The sequence below is a fragment of the Cynocephalus volans genome, chromosome 2, assembly GCF_027409185.1.
Source record: "Cynocephalus volans isolate mCynVol1 chromosome 2, mCynVol1.pri, whole genome shotgun sequence".
In the NCBI taxonomy this organism is placed as follows: domain Eukaryota; kingdom Metazoa; phylum Chordata; class Mammalia; order Dermoptera; family Cynocephalidae; genus Cynocephalus; species Cynocephalus volans.
Genome location: NC_084461.1, coordinates 15,509,209 through 15,526,962, shown reverse-complemented (window position 1 = coordinate 15,526,962; position 17,754 = coordinate 15,509,209). Strand labels below are relative to the sequence as shown.

The window sequence follows — 17,754 nt, the reverse complement described above, 5'->3', positions numbered from 1 at the left end:
AGGGGATTTGCAAGTATTTGGATGCGTCTTCTTCCTGGAGTGATTGTTTAGAGTTTTGCGCTGCTGAGGCTCCTGTGGAAAAATGAGGGTAGGGACATATCCCGTTGCCTGACCTATGTATCACATTCAGCGCATTGTAGGTGATGACTGGGAAAAGATACTCTAGAAAAGTAGGGGGAGGTATTGTGGGATCCTGTTGAATTTAACTATTTTCTATAGAATTGGCCAACCACCATATATATTGAAAATACATTGTTGGTGTTTATTATTAATAATTACATGCTTAATGCCAAGGTTTCTTTAAAAGTATTGTGGCTTCCCAATTCTTAAGTTTTAAAAGTTTCTAACAAAGTCTTACAAGTCCCTGCATGATCTAGGTCTCTTCCTACCTCCCGAGCTTCGTAAGTTATTCTCCTGGTTCACTTGACTGGAGCCACAGTGGGGCTTGAAAGGTAGCACGTTTAGCTCCTTCCCACTCCAGGGTCTCTGTATATACCATACGTTGTTCTGTCTGGAACCCTTATGGTAAACTGCTAATCCATTCGAGATCTGAACTTAAAGATGACTTCTTCAGAGAAGATGTCCTGAAGACCCCACCCTGCACTTCTCCCCCAGCATTTCCCTTGTTGTAATTGGATAATTAATTGTGTAGGCAGTTGTTTCTCTTTGTATGTGAGCTTTGGGAGGCAGGTACCCAGCTCGTTCACCTTTGGATTCACAGGGCTTTCCAGAGAGTGTGGCCAACAGTAGATGCTCAATAAATATTTGCTGAAGCCATGAATGTTGAATGAATCATCTAAAGTTCAGTTATGTTTTTTTTTCTTTTTCTCTCTTTAGCTGGGAAGTTATCAACTCCAAACCAGATGAAAGACCCAGATTCAGCCACTGTATTGCAGAATCATGGATGAATTTCAGCATATTTCTCCAAGAAATGTCTCTTTTTAAACAGCAGAGCCCTGGCAAGGCAAGTTTTCCAGGATGGGAGCATTTTTAAAACGTGCAGTGTACTTGGAAACAAATGAACTAACCTCTTTCATCAGCTTGTAAGCGTTCTCCAGTTCTGCATATGATACACTAGGAATATATGCCGTAAAAGCTGCTATCAGCAAGGTTCAGAAATGTTGTTAGTGTGTGAGCGCTAGAGAATCCGCAGCCTCCTATTTTGAAGTTGGATTGGTTTTCTATTTTATACAGATTTATCTAGCCCATTAACTAGAATGAATGGTCATTGGTCTTATCACCCAGACCAAGGAGAAAAAATGTCTTATTAAGAATTTCAGTTATTGTATTTAGCCTTGTTCTGAAGTCAAAGGAAGATGAAACGCGTACATAGACCTTTGAGGATGTTTTCAGAGATAATTGAGTTTCACTTTCAATCTAAAAAGTGGAGATTTCTTGTATGATTTATTTCAGAAAGAAAACTTTGGGAAAAACATTCATAGTGATTATATAAATGAATGGGTATTTTCCCAATTAAGTTAAAAACCCACGAGGGGAAAAGTCTTCGGTGGTTGGAAAGGGATTACGTGGGGATGTGCCCACACTTGTATTGTTTTATGTGTAGAGGCAGCTTTAGCTGTGATTGACAGTCTCGATAGCTTGGGTGAGGTGCAGAACCATCAACAGACCTTGTGTATTCCGGTGTTGCCTTCAGGTTCCTTATATATCCACCTGTAGTTGAAACAAAGCTAGGAATGTCAGCATTTAAAATCCCTCTTGTTGCATCATGTACGGGGTAATCTCATAACTTCACTAGTATTAAATAATAGAACTATGCTTGGTGACATTTTGAGCATACTGAAGTGGCAGTGTTGTATCTGGATGGATTTTTTTAAATAACTGAAAATAATTTTTAGAATAGATATCCATACTGGGGTGAGGGGTCATGATGTATTTTTGATGCCTATTTTACTGAACAGTTTAAACATATTTTTGGAAGATTCTAAATTTCAAATTTCTGCATTGGATTGCATCAATGTGCCCAAATCAATTAGCTTAAGATGATGATGCTACACATTTGGGGATAAAAACAGATCCCTTTGTAAACTAAACTCTGGATATAGTAGTACTTTTATTAACTTATTTGTTCCTTCGACTTTTATGGCCTTTCCTTTTCCATTTCATTTCTAGAATTCCAAATTCTTTCAAGGGACCTTGCTGTTTCAGAAACAGCTCTTAATTTTGTTCCACAAGTTCATCTATTCTCCTTTTGACTAGTTAATTTATTAAACCCTGTGCCAAAGAATGAAAAATCAAAGTTAACCTAAAGTTAGACCCCTTTGCTCTTTCTCTTAATCAGTTAATAATCAGAGGTGTATGCTCCTTCTTAAATTCCCTTAGTGAATTTTCTTTAAATGGTGTTCGCTTATCTGTTTAATTTAATACCACCATTTAAAGATAAAGCAAAAAGGGCCGACCCCGTGGCGCACTTGGGAGAGTGCGGCGCTGGGAGCGCAGCAGCCGCGGGTTTGGATCCTATGTAGGGATGGCCGGTGCGCTCACTGGCTGAGCACGGTGCGGCCGGTCACAAAAAAAGACAAAAAAAATAAATAATAAATAATAAAAAAAAATAAAGCAAAAGAAGTAATTTTAAGACTGGAATGTGAAAATCAACTGAAGAGTTTTTGGAAAAATATTTCTGTCTTAATGTTTCTAATGAGAATTAGAGAAATTTTCCATAGATTGTTTTTAATTTCTTAAAAAAACCCAATATTTCTTTGTTGTAACTAACAGAGAAGGAAAATAATCAGGTTTCAATGTAGGAGTTTCATTTCATTTGTAGCTGCTTTCTAGGTGACCTAGAAGTAGAGTTAATTTGAGAGGTGGATATGATTAGGAAGGAGAGTAGTGGCCATAGATTTATTCTAGCAGTTTACCTGCTGTGCAGATTACGTTAGATTTGTATAGATGCCTCTATTTCTGTAACATGCTTTGCTGTGTTTATGAATTTTGATGGGTTTATAGTGGTAAATTGAACTTGCAGATTTAGCTTTTACTCTACTGCATTACTTTCATTAAATGATGCTGACTTAAAGAAGTTTCTTGGGACATAGTCTCTTGCACCTGTAGTGATACAGTCACAGGCATGAGTAATGAGAGTCATCTTCTCAGTGCCAGAAATGACCTCCTGCAATTATTACTAGTGCTGAAGTGGACTAAGGCTGGTTGAATGCAGCAGTCATCAGCCCTAAGTGCAAAACAATGCTGTTTGAAAAACGTGACATAACGTGATAGGTTGCATAGATAAATAATTGTATGTGCATCCTATGCCTAAAATGTCTTTGCATAACTATCTCATGTCATTTCTGTTATTTCTAGTTTTGTCTCCTGGTCTGCAGTGTGTGCACATTTTTTACGATCTTGGGAAGTTACATTCCTGGGGTTATACTCAGCTATGTACTGTGTAAGTATAGTGGGATATTTGGCTGATTTTTGTGATGAATATGACATCATTTAATGGTCAGTAGACCTTCTGTAATTGGAAGAGGAGGGGTGAGTTCTTAATTATAAAACAAATTGATTATTCTTTAATCTTCAAAGTTTCTCTTTTATCATAGAGACATGTTTATATTTTAAAATTGGAAGAATAGCTGCAGAAGGCAGGAATTTAAGTGAATAATTTTATGTTAAATAATGTCAATAAAACTGTAAAAAATGTATAAGCCCCAGCCACATGAATATACCAACACCTTTGCCTTTGTGCATGTTCTGTGGCTCAAAAAATAATTAAAACCACAGTGAGATATCACCGCACCCCCACCAGAATGGCTAAAATTAAAAATACTGACCATATCAGGTATTAGAAAGCATATGAAGCAGCTGGAGTTCTCACATAGATTGGTGAGTAGGTAGAATGCTACAATCACTTTGGATAATGGTTTGGCAGTTTCTCAAAAACTTCTATATGACCAAGCCATCCCAAAGGTAGGTATTTACCCAAGAAAAATGAAAGTATATGTCTGCACAAAGACTTGCACATGATTGTTCATAACAGATTTATTTGTAGTAGCCAAAAGTGGAATGTAATCCATGTGTCCATCAACAGATGAATGGATAAAAAAAAAAACTATCAGGACTAAAAAACTGATACATGCAACACTCTAGATAAATCTCAAAATAATTAGGCTGAGTGGAAGAAGACAGATAAAAGAGTGTATACTGTATGATTCTATTGATATATAATTCTAGAAAGTTCAAACTAATCTTTGGTAACAAAGTAGATCAGTGGTTGCCTAGGGATGAGGTGGGTGGGGGCAGGGAGAGGTAGGAAGGAAGGATTAATAAAAACATGAGGAAACTTTTGGGGGTGGTAGATATGTTCACTATCTTGATTGTGGTGATGGTTTCTTAGTTGTATACAGATGTCAAACCTTATCAAATTGTGCACTTCAAATATGTACAATTTATTGCATGTCAACTATAATTCAAAAATACTGTAAAAAAAAAAAAGTGTAGATTTTTTGCTTTTCCTGAAAAAGATCTGGCACTGCTGCCTTTTGATGGGGCAGGCATTCTCCACTTAACTAACCCTAATATTTACCTATTTTTCTTTCACTAGCTTTTAAAATTTACATATAATTCCTTGGTCTCTAGAGATATTTGAGTTTGCAACTCCTAATTTAGAAGGTAATAGGGGACATTTCCTATAAAACAACAAAGAAATAAATATTAGAGAATACAGTGCACCCAGTGTGGCAATCTTGATTTCTGTTTGTATTCCTAATGTATAACGTAAGTGGAAAATGGTTGGATCTCAAATCCATCCACCCAAATAGGGCTCATGAGTAATACCAAACTCTCAATCTACATTGTTTGGGAGGTAAAGGAGAAGAGGGCTGGGGAGGGAGAGTCTGATATGGACAAGGCATTATTCACGTGGTGTGCCTTAATCTCATTTATACTTCGCAACAACCCCAAGAAATAAGGTTATTATCCCAATATTACTGATGAGAGGCTAATAGATAATAATAATTTTCCCATGATAAAATGGCATTTAATAAGTAGAGTTGAGATTTTAACCCACAAATGTTGTCTGAAAAGCACGTAATCTTTCTAGAAAAGTTTTGAGGGTAAAAGGATTGAGGGGAGGGAGCAGATCTAATTGCAAGTCTGAGAACAATGACCGTGAGCATGGCGGGGGGGTGGGTGTAGTAGAAAATGTTTTCATTACGGGGGAAGAATAGAAATTATCAGCACCGCACTCTACCGAGTGAGCCACGGGCCGGCCCAAGAATAGAAATTATGAATTCATTTCACAGAGGCATTTCCCTAAGGAAAAAAAAGTTCTGTTTTTCAGTAAGGAAACTTAGTATTTTGTGAAATACTAATATGTGCCTTTTGAAAGGAAGGACATTTTACCTGTACTCTCTTCCTTATTATATTTCAGTACTGTGTGCGTTTTTGTGTCCACTGTTTAAGTGTAATGATATTGGACAAAAAATATACAGCAAGATCAAGTCAGTTCTGCTGAAACTAGATTTTGGAATTGGAGAATATATTAATCAGAAAAAACGTGAGAGATCTGGTAGGTAAAGTTTGAATTTTTTATTCTATGCATGAAATGAGTCATCAGCACTCTATTTATTATGAAATTGCCTTTATTACATTTTAGGGTGCTTTTAGCCTTTTACCAAATATTATTATAGAAGCTAATCCTCCAAAGTAATATATATATATAGGTTTTTCCTATTTAGGCTTTTATTCTTTTCTCAAACATACAATTAAATAAAATGATATTTTAATCCAAATTGTCAGTTGAAGAAGAAAAGGCTTCAGTTCTATATTTTGCTATTTATGATTTACTTAACTTTGTTTTATTTTGGGTTGGACTATTGCAAATAAAAAATGACACAGGTAGTGCTAATAGTGTGGGAGCCATGTAAGAGGGGATTGAAAGAACAGAAGAAAAAGAAAGTAGAGGAAAAACGAATGTGATCATTTTTTTACTTTTTAACTTGGCCTGTGACCTCAAACTATAGCATGCATCAAATCAACCTGGAGAGCTTATTAAAGCGTAGTGTACTGGGCCCCAACCCAGAATTTATGATTCAATAGGTCTAGGGCAGGGCCTGAGAATGTTCATTTCTATAAAGTTTCCAGGGATGCTGCTACTGCTGGTTCAGGGACCACACTATGAAAATTACTAATGTGGACCATTTATTTTGGAAATCAAACATTTTGCAAGTATGTGAGGCATGTTATGTACAAACATTTAATTATATGGAGGCTTTGGAGAATACCAGGGTACTTTAAAAAGTTCATGAAAAGATAGAATTAAAAGATAATATGGTCAGAATGCAGCCTTATAACCCCAAGGTCATGGGTTCAGATCCCTATACTGGCTAGCTGCCAAAAAAAAGGATAATACAAATCTTTCCATGAACTTTTTGCAATACCCTCATGTGAGGAATGTGGGTAAGAATATAGAGTAAAATAAAAGAAATACACCCTGTCTAAGCTGGCCAGGAAACTGAAAACTTCCAATTTTTTTCTTAACAGAAGCAGATAAAGACAAAAGTAACAAGGATGACAGTGAATTAGACATTTCAGCTCTATGTCCTAAGGTATTTTTTGTTTAGTTTTTAATTTGTTCCTGTGTGGTTTGACTGTAAGTTATTTACATGCACCAAAGTTGAATGATGTTCCTAATGTACTCCTATTTCTGTAAGATAATTGAATGGTTTCAAAAAGAAAATACTCATCTAGTTTTTATTATTCTGACATTTGGGGGGTAGGAAGGATTTTTCTGAAGATTTCCCTCAGCAGTTTAAAATGTGCCACCGGTATTTATATTAACACAGATTAGCCTCACGGTTGCTGCCAAAGAGTTATCTGTGTCTGACACAGACGTCTCAGAGGTATCCTGGACTGATAATGGGACTTTCAACCTTTCAGAAGGATACACTCCACAGACAGACACTTCTGACGGTATGCTAGTATTTCTGGATACTCTTATTTTTATTATTATGAGTACACACAAAAATAACTTCTATCAACTACTGAATAGGTAAATGAAATGTGATATATCTACACAGTGGAGAATTACTTGGCTATAAACATGATTGAAGTATTGATACTAGCTATAACACTGATGAACCTTAAAACCATTATGCAAAGTGAAAGAAGCCAGACACAGACACAAAAGGCCACGTGCTGTATAATTCCATTTATATGAAACGTCCAGAATAGGCAAGTCCGTACAGAGGGAAAGTAGGTTACTAGTCGCTAGGGGCTGGGGGTTAAGAGGGAATGGTGAGTGACTGTTGATTGACATGAGTTTCTTTTTGGACTGATTAAAATATTGTAGAATTAGTGGTGATGGCTGTACAGTTTTGTGAATGTACTAAAAACCACTAAAGTGTACACTTTAAAGGGGTGAATTTTATGGTATGTGAATTACATTTCAAAAGCTGTTATTTTTTAAAAGTATGAAGAAAAAAAAATTTACCCATGTCCATATTTGCCCTTAGTTTGAAAACAACAAAAAAGTTGAAAATAAAAAAAAATCACCTCCTGAAATGTCGGGCAGCATTGCTTATAGCAATAACGGGAAGAGAGAAAGAGAGAAGCTAATCCTGTTCATCCAGGCCTGGTCCTCATTAAGAGGGACTTAAGTAGGAGGGCTAGTTCCCTGAGTTCAAAGCTGACTCCGAAGTTTCTCACACTTGTCTTCAAAGTTAAAAAAGCATCTTTGTTTTTCATAATTAGGTTAAATATAATATAAAATAGGAGAGCACAATAGTCTTCACTAATGGAGATTCCACCCATAAACTAAATTGACAGATAGCACGTGTGCAATTTAACTTTTGGTAACTTAACTTTTGGTAGACCCACTGGATTATTTTAAGTGGTTTCAGCCATATATTGAACATATGAGCAGATTATAAGGGAGGAGGTTGAATAAACTGTTTTATACTTATTTTCCAAATACATACTTTCTTTTTCCATAGGAAGTAGAGAGGTAGACTGTGCAGTGTTTGAAAGAAGACAGGTTTGGAGGTTAGAAGACCCAAGTGTAGTCTTGCCTTTATCACTAACTAACTGTATAACCTTGAACAGGTGACATAATTTCTGTGGACCTCAGTTTCCTCATCTTTAAAGTGTATTAGAATAAGAGGATCACTGAAGTTCACTCAAGCTCTACGAGCTCTCAGTATCCATAATTGAAGCCATATTTTAAAGACCAGGATAACAAGTACTTTGTTCTTAAGCATCCCGTCTCAGATTTATACAACAAAAGGAACGATAATAATTCAACCTACCTATAAGGCTTTTCATTAATTGAGTCAAAGATTTCAAATCACTTTGCAAGGAATTTCAAATCACTTTGCAAGGATTTGCAAGGAGTTAACTGTTATACTAAAAGATTTTCTGTGAAAAGTAAAAACAATAAAATCAGTCTGCCCCCTAATCTGATATTGCTTTCAAATGTCCTGAAACTTGGTATGGTCAGTTTCAGCTATATGTACATATGGAGAGTCAAATATTTCCATAAGATCTTGGGGTGAAGGAGCAGTGGCTTCTTTTCTTTCCTTTAACAAACACATGTTACAGATACTCAAACAGATCTCCATGTATGAAAATGCTGAGGCTGTAAAATATTCACCATTTGATATACCAAAATCCATGAAAACCTCCAACTGAAATATTTTTTATTTTACAATCACGTATATCTCCATTGGCTTAAGATAATTCCCACCCTATGGGGAAGGATGGAATTTTTATGGTGAACACTTTAATCAAAGCCTCAAGCTAATTTTAGACAAGGGTGAATATTAAGTCATTACATTCACTTTTTTATGCTAAAGAGGAAAGCTGAAGACATGGGGGGACGTGTAGTATTTGTGTAATTGTGGGGAGATAGAATTGCAGATTTGGGAGGGGTCCACTATGTGGTTAAACTGATTCAGGTTGACTTAGGATGATGCTAGATGAATGTTAAGGTTGCCCAGAGGGTTCAGATTACAGTCAGATATCTTTTAGACAGCTCTTTTATTTCAAATTTGTTATGGTGCTTAAGGATGAACTTTTGTTATCCATTTCACAGATCTTGACCGACCCAGTGAAGAAGTTTTCTCTCGAGATCTTTCAGATCTTCCATCTCTAGGAAATGGCATGGGAACAAATGATGAAGATGAACTGAGCCTTGGCTTGCCCACTGAGTTCAAGAGGAAAAAGGAACAGTTGGACAGTGGCTACAGACCGAGCAAAGAGAGGCAGTCAGCAGCTGGTCTCACCCTTCCTCTGAGCAGTGACCAAACCTTTCAGTTGATGAGCAACCTGGCTGGGGACGTCATCACAGCTGCAGTGACTGCTGCTATCAAAGACCAGTTAGAGGGTGCTCAGCAAGCACTTTCTCAGGCTGCACCCAGCCCAGGAGAGGACACAGACACTGAAGAAGGTGATGATTTTGAACTACTTGACCAGTCAGAGCTGGATCAAATTGAGAGTGAATTGGGACTTACACAAGACGAGGAAGCAGAAGCACAGCAAAGTAAGAAGTCTTCAGGCTTCCTTTCAAATCTACTTGGAGGCCATTAATCTGGGAATCAGCTTGCAAAAGAACACAGATAAAAACCACCAAAAAAAATTCAGTCAAGGAAAAAAAAAAAGAAAAAAAAAATTGAACTGTAAGCTTTAATGATTACTTTAGATTTTTTTGTTTTTTTTTCCCTTCTGCAGTGAATTAATTGTATATCAGCTGACACTGATAGATTGATATTTCTGATAGTTATTTTTATGTAATAAGCATGGAAATGAACTTTATATGTATATATACACATACTGTGTTGTCAGAGATGAATATTAGGGTTTGTTTTTAAAGCAAAAAAAAAAAAAAAAAAAAAAAAACCCAAAAAACAAGACAGCAAATTATTAAGGTCCTCATATAAGTATTCTTTATTTTTTCTTTACAATTAATTTTTCAAGCATGCAAAACAGTTTATTGTTGTAACTCATTGAAAAATATTAACAGTTAATTATGAATACATGCTGTATCAGCTCCCTTACTCCTAATACTTGGAAACAGTTTTTTTTTTTTAAAAAAATGGTAGATTTTGATGTAAAAAGACAAAAATGATCAAGGTATCTTTAGTTGAAGCACTTAGGAAATACTATCAAAATTAATTTCCTAGGAAAATTTTTAAAAATATATTTAAGTGCTATGGATAGACTGAAACATTTCCATGTTATTTCTGAAGTTGTAGACTTAGGCTTACTTGTAAAATGGCATGCTCCGTTGACTGCCATCTCTAGTCTTGCAATGGGTGGTATTAACCCCTAGAAAGCAAGTAGTTGTATAGCACATAGACGGTGGTTGTGATGTAAACAGAGGCTCAGCTGTTTCGTTGTCATATGTTTGTAAGACGGATGTTGTGAGTGCAGATCTATTCTGCCTGCTCATGGTTAAGTTAAACTTCATCTTTCATATTATGTTGTGGAAAAAGTCTCCTAAAATTGTGAAACTAGTTCTTGATATGTTCTATGAGTGATGTGGTATCAGCAATAAAGAAATAATAACTCTGTTTTCTTAATCTGTATAGATAGAGAGGAACCTGCTTGGCTTTAAAGTGCATTTATTTGCCATCGAAGTCTAAATGTGTAATCTGTTTCTTAGTGGGAAACTAGAATATAATTTTTCCTTCATTTTAAACTTTTTAAGATCACCTTTAAATAACCAAATTTGGCTTGTGGTTTTCAACAAAGGACTAAAAAGCAGAAACCAAGCTGGTTTTGTTTTTGTGGTAGAAACTTTTAGGTAGTATTGAGGGACCATGTCAGGAACTACCAAAAATCTCTTAATCTTCAGGTATAGCTGGCATTTCTGCAGATGCATACAGACATCTGAAACCCTCAGAAAGGAAGGATAATCTAAGAATATAGGAAATCTGTGTTTCCCTCTTTTCATTTTATCCCTTTTATTTCTAAAGACTAATTATAGGTAATCTGACATTTTAATGCAGCACTTCTTATTTATTTTTTCCTTCTTAGGTATTAAAATATCTAGACTGAATTTTGCCAAATGTTAAGGGATGAAGTTACTCAAGACTTTGAACACTTGCTTTTTGTGATCGACTGTGCTTATGTGTCATTAGTGCCTCATAACTGTTTGATGTCCTTTACTGAAACAAAGTGAGCCTGTGCCTTCATTATCTTGCCCATTTTGGTACAAATGGAAACCTGGTGTTAGAAAATCTCTGAACTGTGTGGATTTTGGAGGAATATACCTGAGTTCTATTCAATAAGAGTTTCTGGACATGAAGAAAAATACAGTCACATATTTATAAATAGTTGTTACCAGGATTCTTCTTTTTAATGTGTACATTTCTTCATTTGAAAAATATTCTTGGTCATGAAGTCAAAAAATTTAAAGGTTATTTCAATTTTTTCACTGAGGAGAAAACAAGAAGTTAAATAATCCAAGTGATTAAAAATATGTTATAAAACACTAGACAAGCTTACAAGACGATAAACTCAAGGGTTGACAATGTATTATACAATGAACAATAAATCTAGGATAAAATGTTATAAATTAAAAGGGGTTTGGAAATGGAGAGGTTGGTAGGATAGAAAAACGTGTTATCAGTGCTATGAAGGTGACATACCAGTTGTCTATATACAGTAGCATTATAACCATCTATGCACTTTAATATTATTTGTACAAGAATATGTGATTACAAATCTACACAATACAATAATGGTACTCTTGTTAAAACTTTTAATTCAAACAAACACAGGGATGTTGAGTGTGTGTTTTTGTGAGTGTGATGTCTGTGTGTGTGTATGTGTATGTGTGTGTTTTTTGGTGGTGGGGCATTGTTTCTGGTTTTAAGATGTAGTAGCAAATAAACCCTGGAATTGATCCAGCACAGTGGGGGACTACGTATCCTTTACCATGAGAGTTTACACCCATAGCAATATTTCCTCAATATCTGAAAAAAACTTAAAAAGAGTCACTTGTAAGATCTAAGTGGGATGCAGTCATTAAAATGTGAACCATAGATTTTTTTTAAAACTACAGAGAAGTGTAGAAAAGTTTTGCTCACTTCTTATAGAAAATGCTGAGCAAAACCATGCAATGGGAAGAGCACACGTTGATCGTGCATTTTGATCTGAAACAATAAAGCAGTGCTTAAGAAGTTGAAGCTTGCTTTGGAAGATCAATCCAGGCTTGGATATTCTCATTCTGAAACACCTTTGCTTTTTTCTTACCCTAAACATTTTCAAAAGTGATTTTTTAAAAACTGCCCCCTCTCCAGTTGTGTAGAATGTTAGGGGAAAAAACCTTTTATAAGGTTTTACCATTGGCAAATATCTTTAACATATTTAGGCATCTCTTATATTTGAAATTAGTGCAACTTTCTTCCTTTTAAAGAAGTTGCAAATGCCAGCTGCTACCAATTTTAGGCAAGAAGAAAATCCATGTTTGTTTTAAGAAAAAACCATGATATTAATGTTTTTATTTTGTTTATAATTTAAATTGGTGTATTTCTTTACACTGCTGCTGCAGCTGTGTTAGTTGCAAGAGAGAACATTATTCTGAAAACCCTTACTGAACTACTGTTGTCACGGATTATTTGTATCATTATGAAGTTAGAAAGTCTCAGAACTATATTTTCGTGTATTATTCCTTCATTTCCACCACAGCGTTTATGTTGAGAAGGAATGTTCGAAATATGGGTTCTGGTTCTGATGTTAATATTAGGGCCCTAAGACACAATTTCAAAGTCTTCTAACATCCCCAAGCCACAGCCTCAGTGTCTCCAAACATAAAGAAGTTAATTCATATATTCTCACACAGGGATGTTTTGCAAATGAATAGAAAAAAGTGAAGCACTTTCAGGGGGACAAAAGGCTGTATAAAACCTAGATACTGATTTTTTTCCACTAAGCCATCTGTATTAGTTTGCTCTCTGTTCCTTATAACAGAATACCTGAAACTGGGTAATTTATAAAGAAAAGAGGTTTATTTCTTACAGTTTTGGAGGCTAAGAAGTTCAGACTTCAGGGGTTACATCTGGTGATGGGCTTCTTCCTGGTGGGAACTCTACAGATTCTGGTGGCAGCACAGGGTATCACACAACAAGAGGTCTAGAGTGTGCCTACATGCTCTCTTTCTTCTCTTTATAAAGCCATCACTCTACTCCCTTGATAAGCCATTAATCCATGCAGAGATTAATCCATTCAGATCCAATCACCTTTTAAAGGCTCCGCCTCTCAAGTACTATAGTCAGATTACTCTCTTAATACTGTTACAATAGGAATTAAATTTCAACATGAGCTTTGGAGGGGACAAACATTCCAACTATAGCACTATCATTTTAAACAGTAAAACAGGGCTATCAATAAGTACCTTCTAACAAGAAAACTCTGTAAGGTTATTTTAATGGGCCTAGAGCTGTATTAGCCTCAGTCCAAAAAATGCCTGTGAAGTAGATGGATGGAAAGTTGCAAAAAATGTCTGTTAATTCAGTTGACTCCATGGACCATGGGTAAGGTTCTATACTAGTTGTTTTTAATGGTTTTCAGCATGGGACGCTGAGAAAATCTCCTAACAACTCTGTACTTGTTTCCCTACAGGTACAAAGCACCTACCTCAGAGGATGTTGCAAGGATTAAGTGTCTTAAGGTTGGGGTAGGCAAACGATAGCCCATGGGCCAAATCCAGTCTGCCACCTGTTTTTGTATGGACTACAAGCTAAGAATGACTTTTTTTTTACATTTTTAAATAGTTAAAAAATATCAGAAGACTATTTTGTGACATATAAAAAAAATATGAAAATAAAACTTCAACATCCATAAATAAAGTTTTATTAGAACACAGCCATGCTCATTTATTTATTATTATCTATGGCTGTTTTTACGCTATAACAGCAAAGCTGAATACTTGTGACAGTGACAAGAGGCCTACAAAGCATAACATATTTACTGTCTGGCCCTTAACAGGAAAAATATGCTAATCCTTGGTCTAAGAAATAGAAGACACTCAGTTACACAGTTAGGATCCTGTTTAATCCTTACAACTCTACAATAAAGTGATATTAAGAACATTTTGGCAAATAACAGGGTAAATAAATAACCCAAGGTCACAGAGCCAGTAAGGGGAAAAGCCAGCCTGATCCCAAGCCTATTCTTTTTCTAATATATTACACTATCTATTATTTATTGGTTTAGTGTTCTGATACATTAAGAATGATAATACTTTAAATAATTTAACAGAACTTCACTAAACATGAAATACTTATTTTAGATTAATTTTTTCTTTTTTCAAAGAATCCAGAAACCAGTTGATCTATACTGTTTTAAATGCTGTGATAAACAGGCTTTGCTGTACATTCCAATTCCTTGTTAAGAACATAAGACTGCATATCCAGAAAGCCAAAAACAATTGTTGATTGAAAATCTTAAAATTAGTTTTTATGAACACAGAATTTATAGAAATTGTAAACTATTTGATAAATGTGTTAGTTTTTATATTTCTTTGATATCTGGTACCCCCCAAAAGTTAACCTCAACCAACCCAAACCCTTTTAAAATTTTCCTTTTAAAAACCAAGGTGCTACTGAAAATACAGGAATGTGATAAGTAGTAATGCTGTCAACAGAGAATATTATAATTAGTACATCAATTGAAGGCAACCTTATTAGTTTTTATTTTAGATTTTGTAATTATTAAAGATTAACATCCCAAGGTCTTCTAAGACTGAAACAGGAAACACATTACTGTGTGTACTGTCACTTTCACAGTGTGCACCATAACGTGAGTAGTTTGAGAGTTAAGTGAACCATTTTAAGGGCTATGTCACAGTATCCAGAAGGAATTCTTTTAATATTTTCAAATTAAATATTTTGTCATGGGTGGTCTTAGTTTAAATTCTTCAGTAGAGCGATCAATTTGGTAATGTTTTTGATAGTATTGTCAGCAGAGATTAGAAAGAGGAAGATAGTGCTGTAGATATGCTGCAGAGGAATTTAACTCAACCGTCCCTTGCTCAGTTGACTTGCATTTACCAAGGAGCTGATCCTTTCTTGTATTTCACCAATCAGTTCCAGCTACTGCTGTTGCATCTACTCATGGCCTAATTCTATTCCTGATGCCCATATAAGTGGATTTTTTTTTTTTTTTTTTTGGCAGCTGGCCAGTATAGGGATCTGAATTCTTGCCCTTGGTGTTATCAGCACCATGCTCTAACCCAGTGAGCTAACCAGTCGGAAACACTTTTTGACTCCCTGTTTACCAAATGAAGAATAAACAGCAAACTCTAGAATTCAAGTTTTTAGCTAATGATACCTTAACACTTTCCAGTCTTATTTTCCCTTGCTTACCTGTATCCTATGCTTTGCCAAAACTAGACTTATACTCTTTGGTGGAGTTTTGGTGTGTTGTGCCCTCAAAAACTCACGTGGAATTTTGATCCCCAATGTGGCAGTGTTGGAAAGTGATTGAGTCATGGGGGCAGATCCCTCATGAATGGATTAATGCTCTCCCTTGGTGAGGAGGGATAAATGAGTGAGTTCTCGCTCTATTAGTTCCCGCAAGAGCTTGTTGCTTAAAAGACCCTGGCACCTCCTCTCTCTCTCTTGCTTTCTCTCTCGCCATGTGATCTGCTTGTACCTGCCAGCTGCCTGCCACTTTTCTGCCACGAGTAGAAGCACCCTGAGACCTGGGCCAGATGCAGCTGTCTCAGAATTGTAGGCCAAATAAACCTCTTTCCTTTATAAATTACCCAGTCTCAGGTATTTCTGTTATAGCAACACAAAGTGGACTAAAACACTCTTTCTAAATATGCCCTTTATTTTACCCCTCCCCAGTATTTCTTCTTCCTGTTCCATGTACCTTTTTCCACTTTCAGATAAAGTCCTCAATCATCCCTTCCTCAGGAACCATTGGAAATGTCAATTCCTTAATGAAAACGTTTCTGATCCCTGTAATTGGATGAGATTTCTCTATTGTAAATATTCATTGCCCCTTTATATTTCATTGTACTAGACCCAGTATTCATTGTATTATAGTTTAATCATGTATTTTTAAACCATCCCTAACAGGTCATAAAAACTTCTTGAAGGTAAGGGCATTTTAATCAATTTAGAACCAGTAGAATATTATAAAGGATATGTAGCATGGGAGAGAGATTATAGGAGATACTGAAAGCCAGGCAAAGGAATTTAAACTTCATGTTATGAGCAACCGACAACCATTCTTGAACAAGTGACATAAGAAAAATACTACAGAAAAATTAGTCTGATTATCTTATTTTCTGTAGGGCAGGCTAAGGAGAAAGAGTAAGGCTATCTAGGAGACTGCAGAACATTGGAAGGCAGTACATTGGTAAACTAATATGGTTGAGGAAACAATGCCCCTTTGAAGAGCTAAAGTAAAGAAGCTATGGAGAGTCCAAAGATGCCAAAATGGGAGGGTCATGAAAATGCATTAGGAGGCAGAGAGGAAATAATGACCCAAAGAAAAGATACTGGTGGAACCAAATAAGAATGATAAGTAATAGGAAAAAGTGAAACCTTTACTTTATATAACCATCTTCTGCTTTACTTTTTTTGGAAACTTGAAAATATATGTTTTGCTTATTCCAGTAGATAACTAACACTAGCTAATTTATTATATTGAGTATCTGTCCAGAGGGCTCAGATATTTTTAAAGATTTTGATAATCTCAAAATCAAGTTTTCTAGAATAAAAATCACTCAGACTTAACTTTTAAACTGCAAAAGATTCATTTAACAAATACTGAACCATCTATGTGCCAGCACTGTTCTAGCATTTAGGGTATACAGCAATGAAAGGAGTGCTTGCTCTCATACAGCTTAATACAGCAATGAAAGGAGTGCCTGCTCTCATACAGCCTATATTCTAGATGCGGACGACTAACATGTAGTGTGACTAGCTATCCTGGTTTGCAAGACTTCCAGTGCTAAAACTGGGAAAACAGTGACAACAAATGCTAATGGTAGCCAATCTTCCAAAATGGTCTCCAAAGACAATCCCCTTATCCCCCGAATTCATGCCCTTATGTAGTCACCTCCCACATTAAACAGGACTGACTTGCATAAGGAAATGACTGTGTGTTACTTCCAAGACTAGGTCATAAAATACATCTTGGCTCTACTCTGCTCTCTCCAGGAAAAGCCAATTGCTATGTTATGAGGACACTCAAGCAGCCCTATTGAGAGGTCCATTTGGTGAGGAACCCAAACCTCTTGCTATCAGCCATATAAATTAGCCATTTTTGAAAGAGATCCTCTACCTACAGTCAAATATAGTCAAATCTTCAGATGACTTCAGCCTTGGCCTGCATGCTCACTGCAGCCTCATGAAATTGAGTCAGAACCACCTAGCCAAGTCATTCAAATGCCTGACTTACACAAACTCAGATAAAGTTTGATGCCAAATTTTGGGGTAATTTGTTACAGAGTAATAGACAACTAACATAGCGTTACAGAGAAAAGTCATGCCTGGTAAGGAATTAGAGTTGGGAGTATGCACTATTTTTGACAAGAGGGTTTGGATAAATCTCTCTTATAAAGGCATTTTGGGTGGAGATCTAAAAAGTAAAGGGAGCAAGCTAGCAAAACGATGTCCCAAGCAGCAGAGTAAAGGATTTCTAAGACTTAGTACCAACAAAGGGTGCTTGCTTAGCTTTGTTAAAAGAACTTCAAAAGTGTCATTGTGACTGATGTGGGGTGAACAGGATGGAGAAAAGGTGTGGTAGAAGATCAGAGGTAGGGGTGAGGGTAGTGGCAGG

The 17,754-nt window shown here is 36.0% G+C and overlaps 1 protein-coding gene across 4 annotated transcripts in view; it reads left to right on the top strand.

The window, feature by feature from the left end:
- Positions 1-11,286, top strand: part of RETREG1 (reticulophagy regulator 1) — a 136,520-nt gene extending 125,234 nt beyond the window's left edge. For 3 of the 4 annotated variants that reach the window (XM_063085430.1, XM_063085431.1, XM_063085432.1), the window contains 6 exons: positions 838-964; positions 3,319-3,403; positions 5,387-5,524; positions 6,499-6,563; positions 6,801-6,927; positions 9,047-11,286. In XM_063085430.1, coding sequence (XP_062941500.1) covers positions 838-964; positions 3,319-3,403; positions 5,387-5,524; positions 6,499-6,563; positions 6,801-6,927; positions 9,047-9,540 — 1,036 coding nt within the window. In that variant the 3' untranslated portion in view covers positions 9,541-11,286. The remainder of the gene's footprint in view (positions 1-837; positions 965-3,318; positions 3,404-5,386; positions 5,525-6,498; positions 6,564-6,800; positions 6,928-9,046) is intronic. The other variant, XR_010022598.1, reaches the window with a different exon arrangement.
- Positions 11,287-17,754: the final 6,468 nt, after the last annotated feature.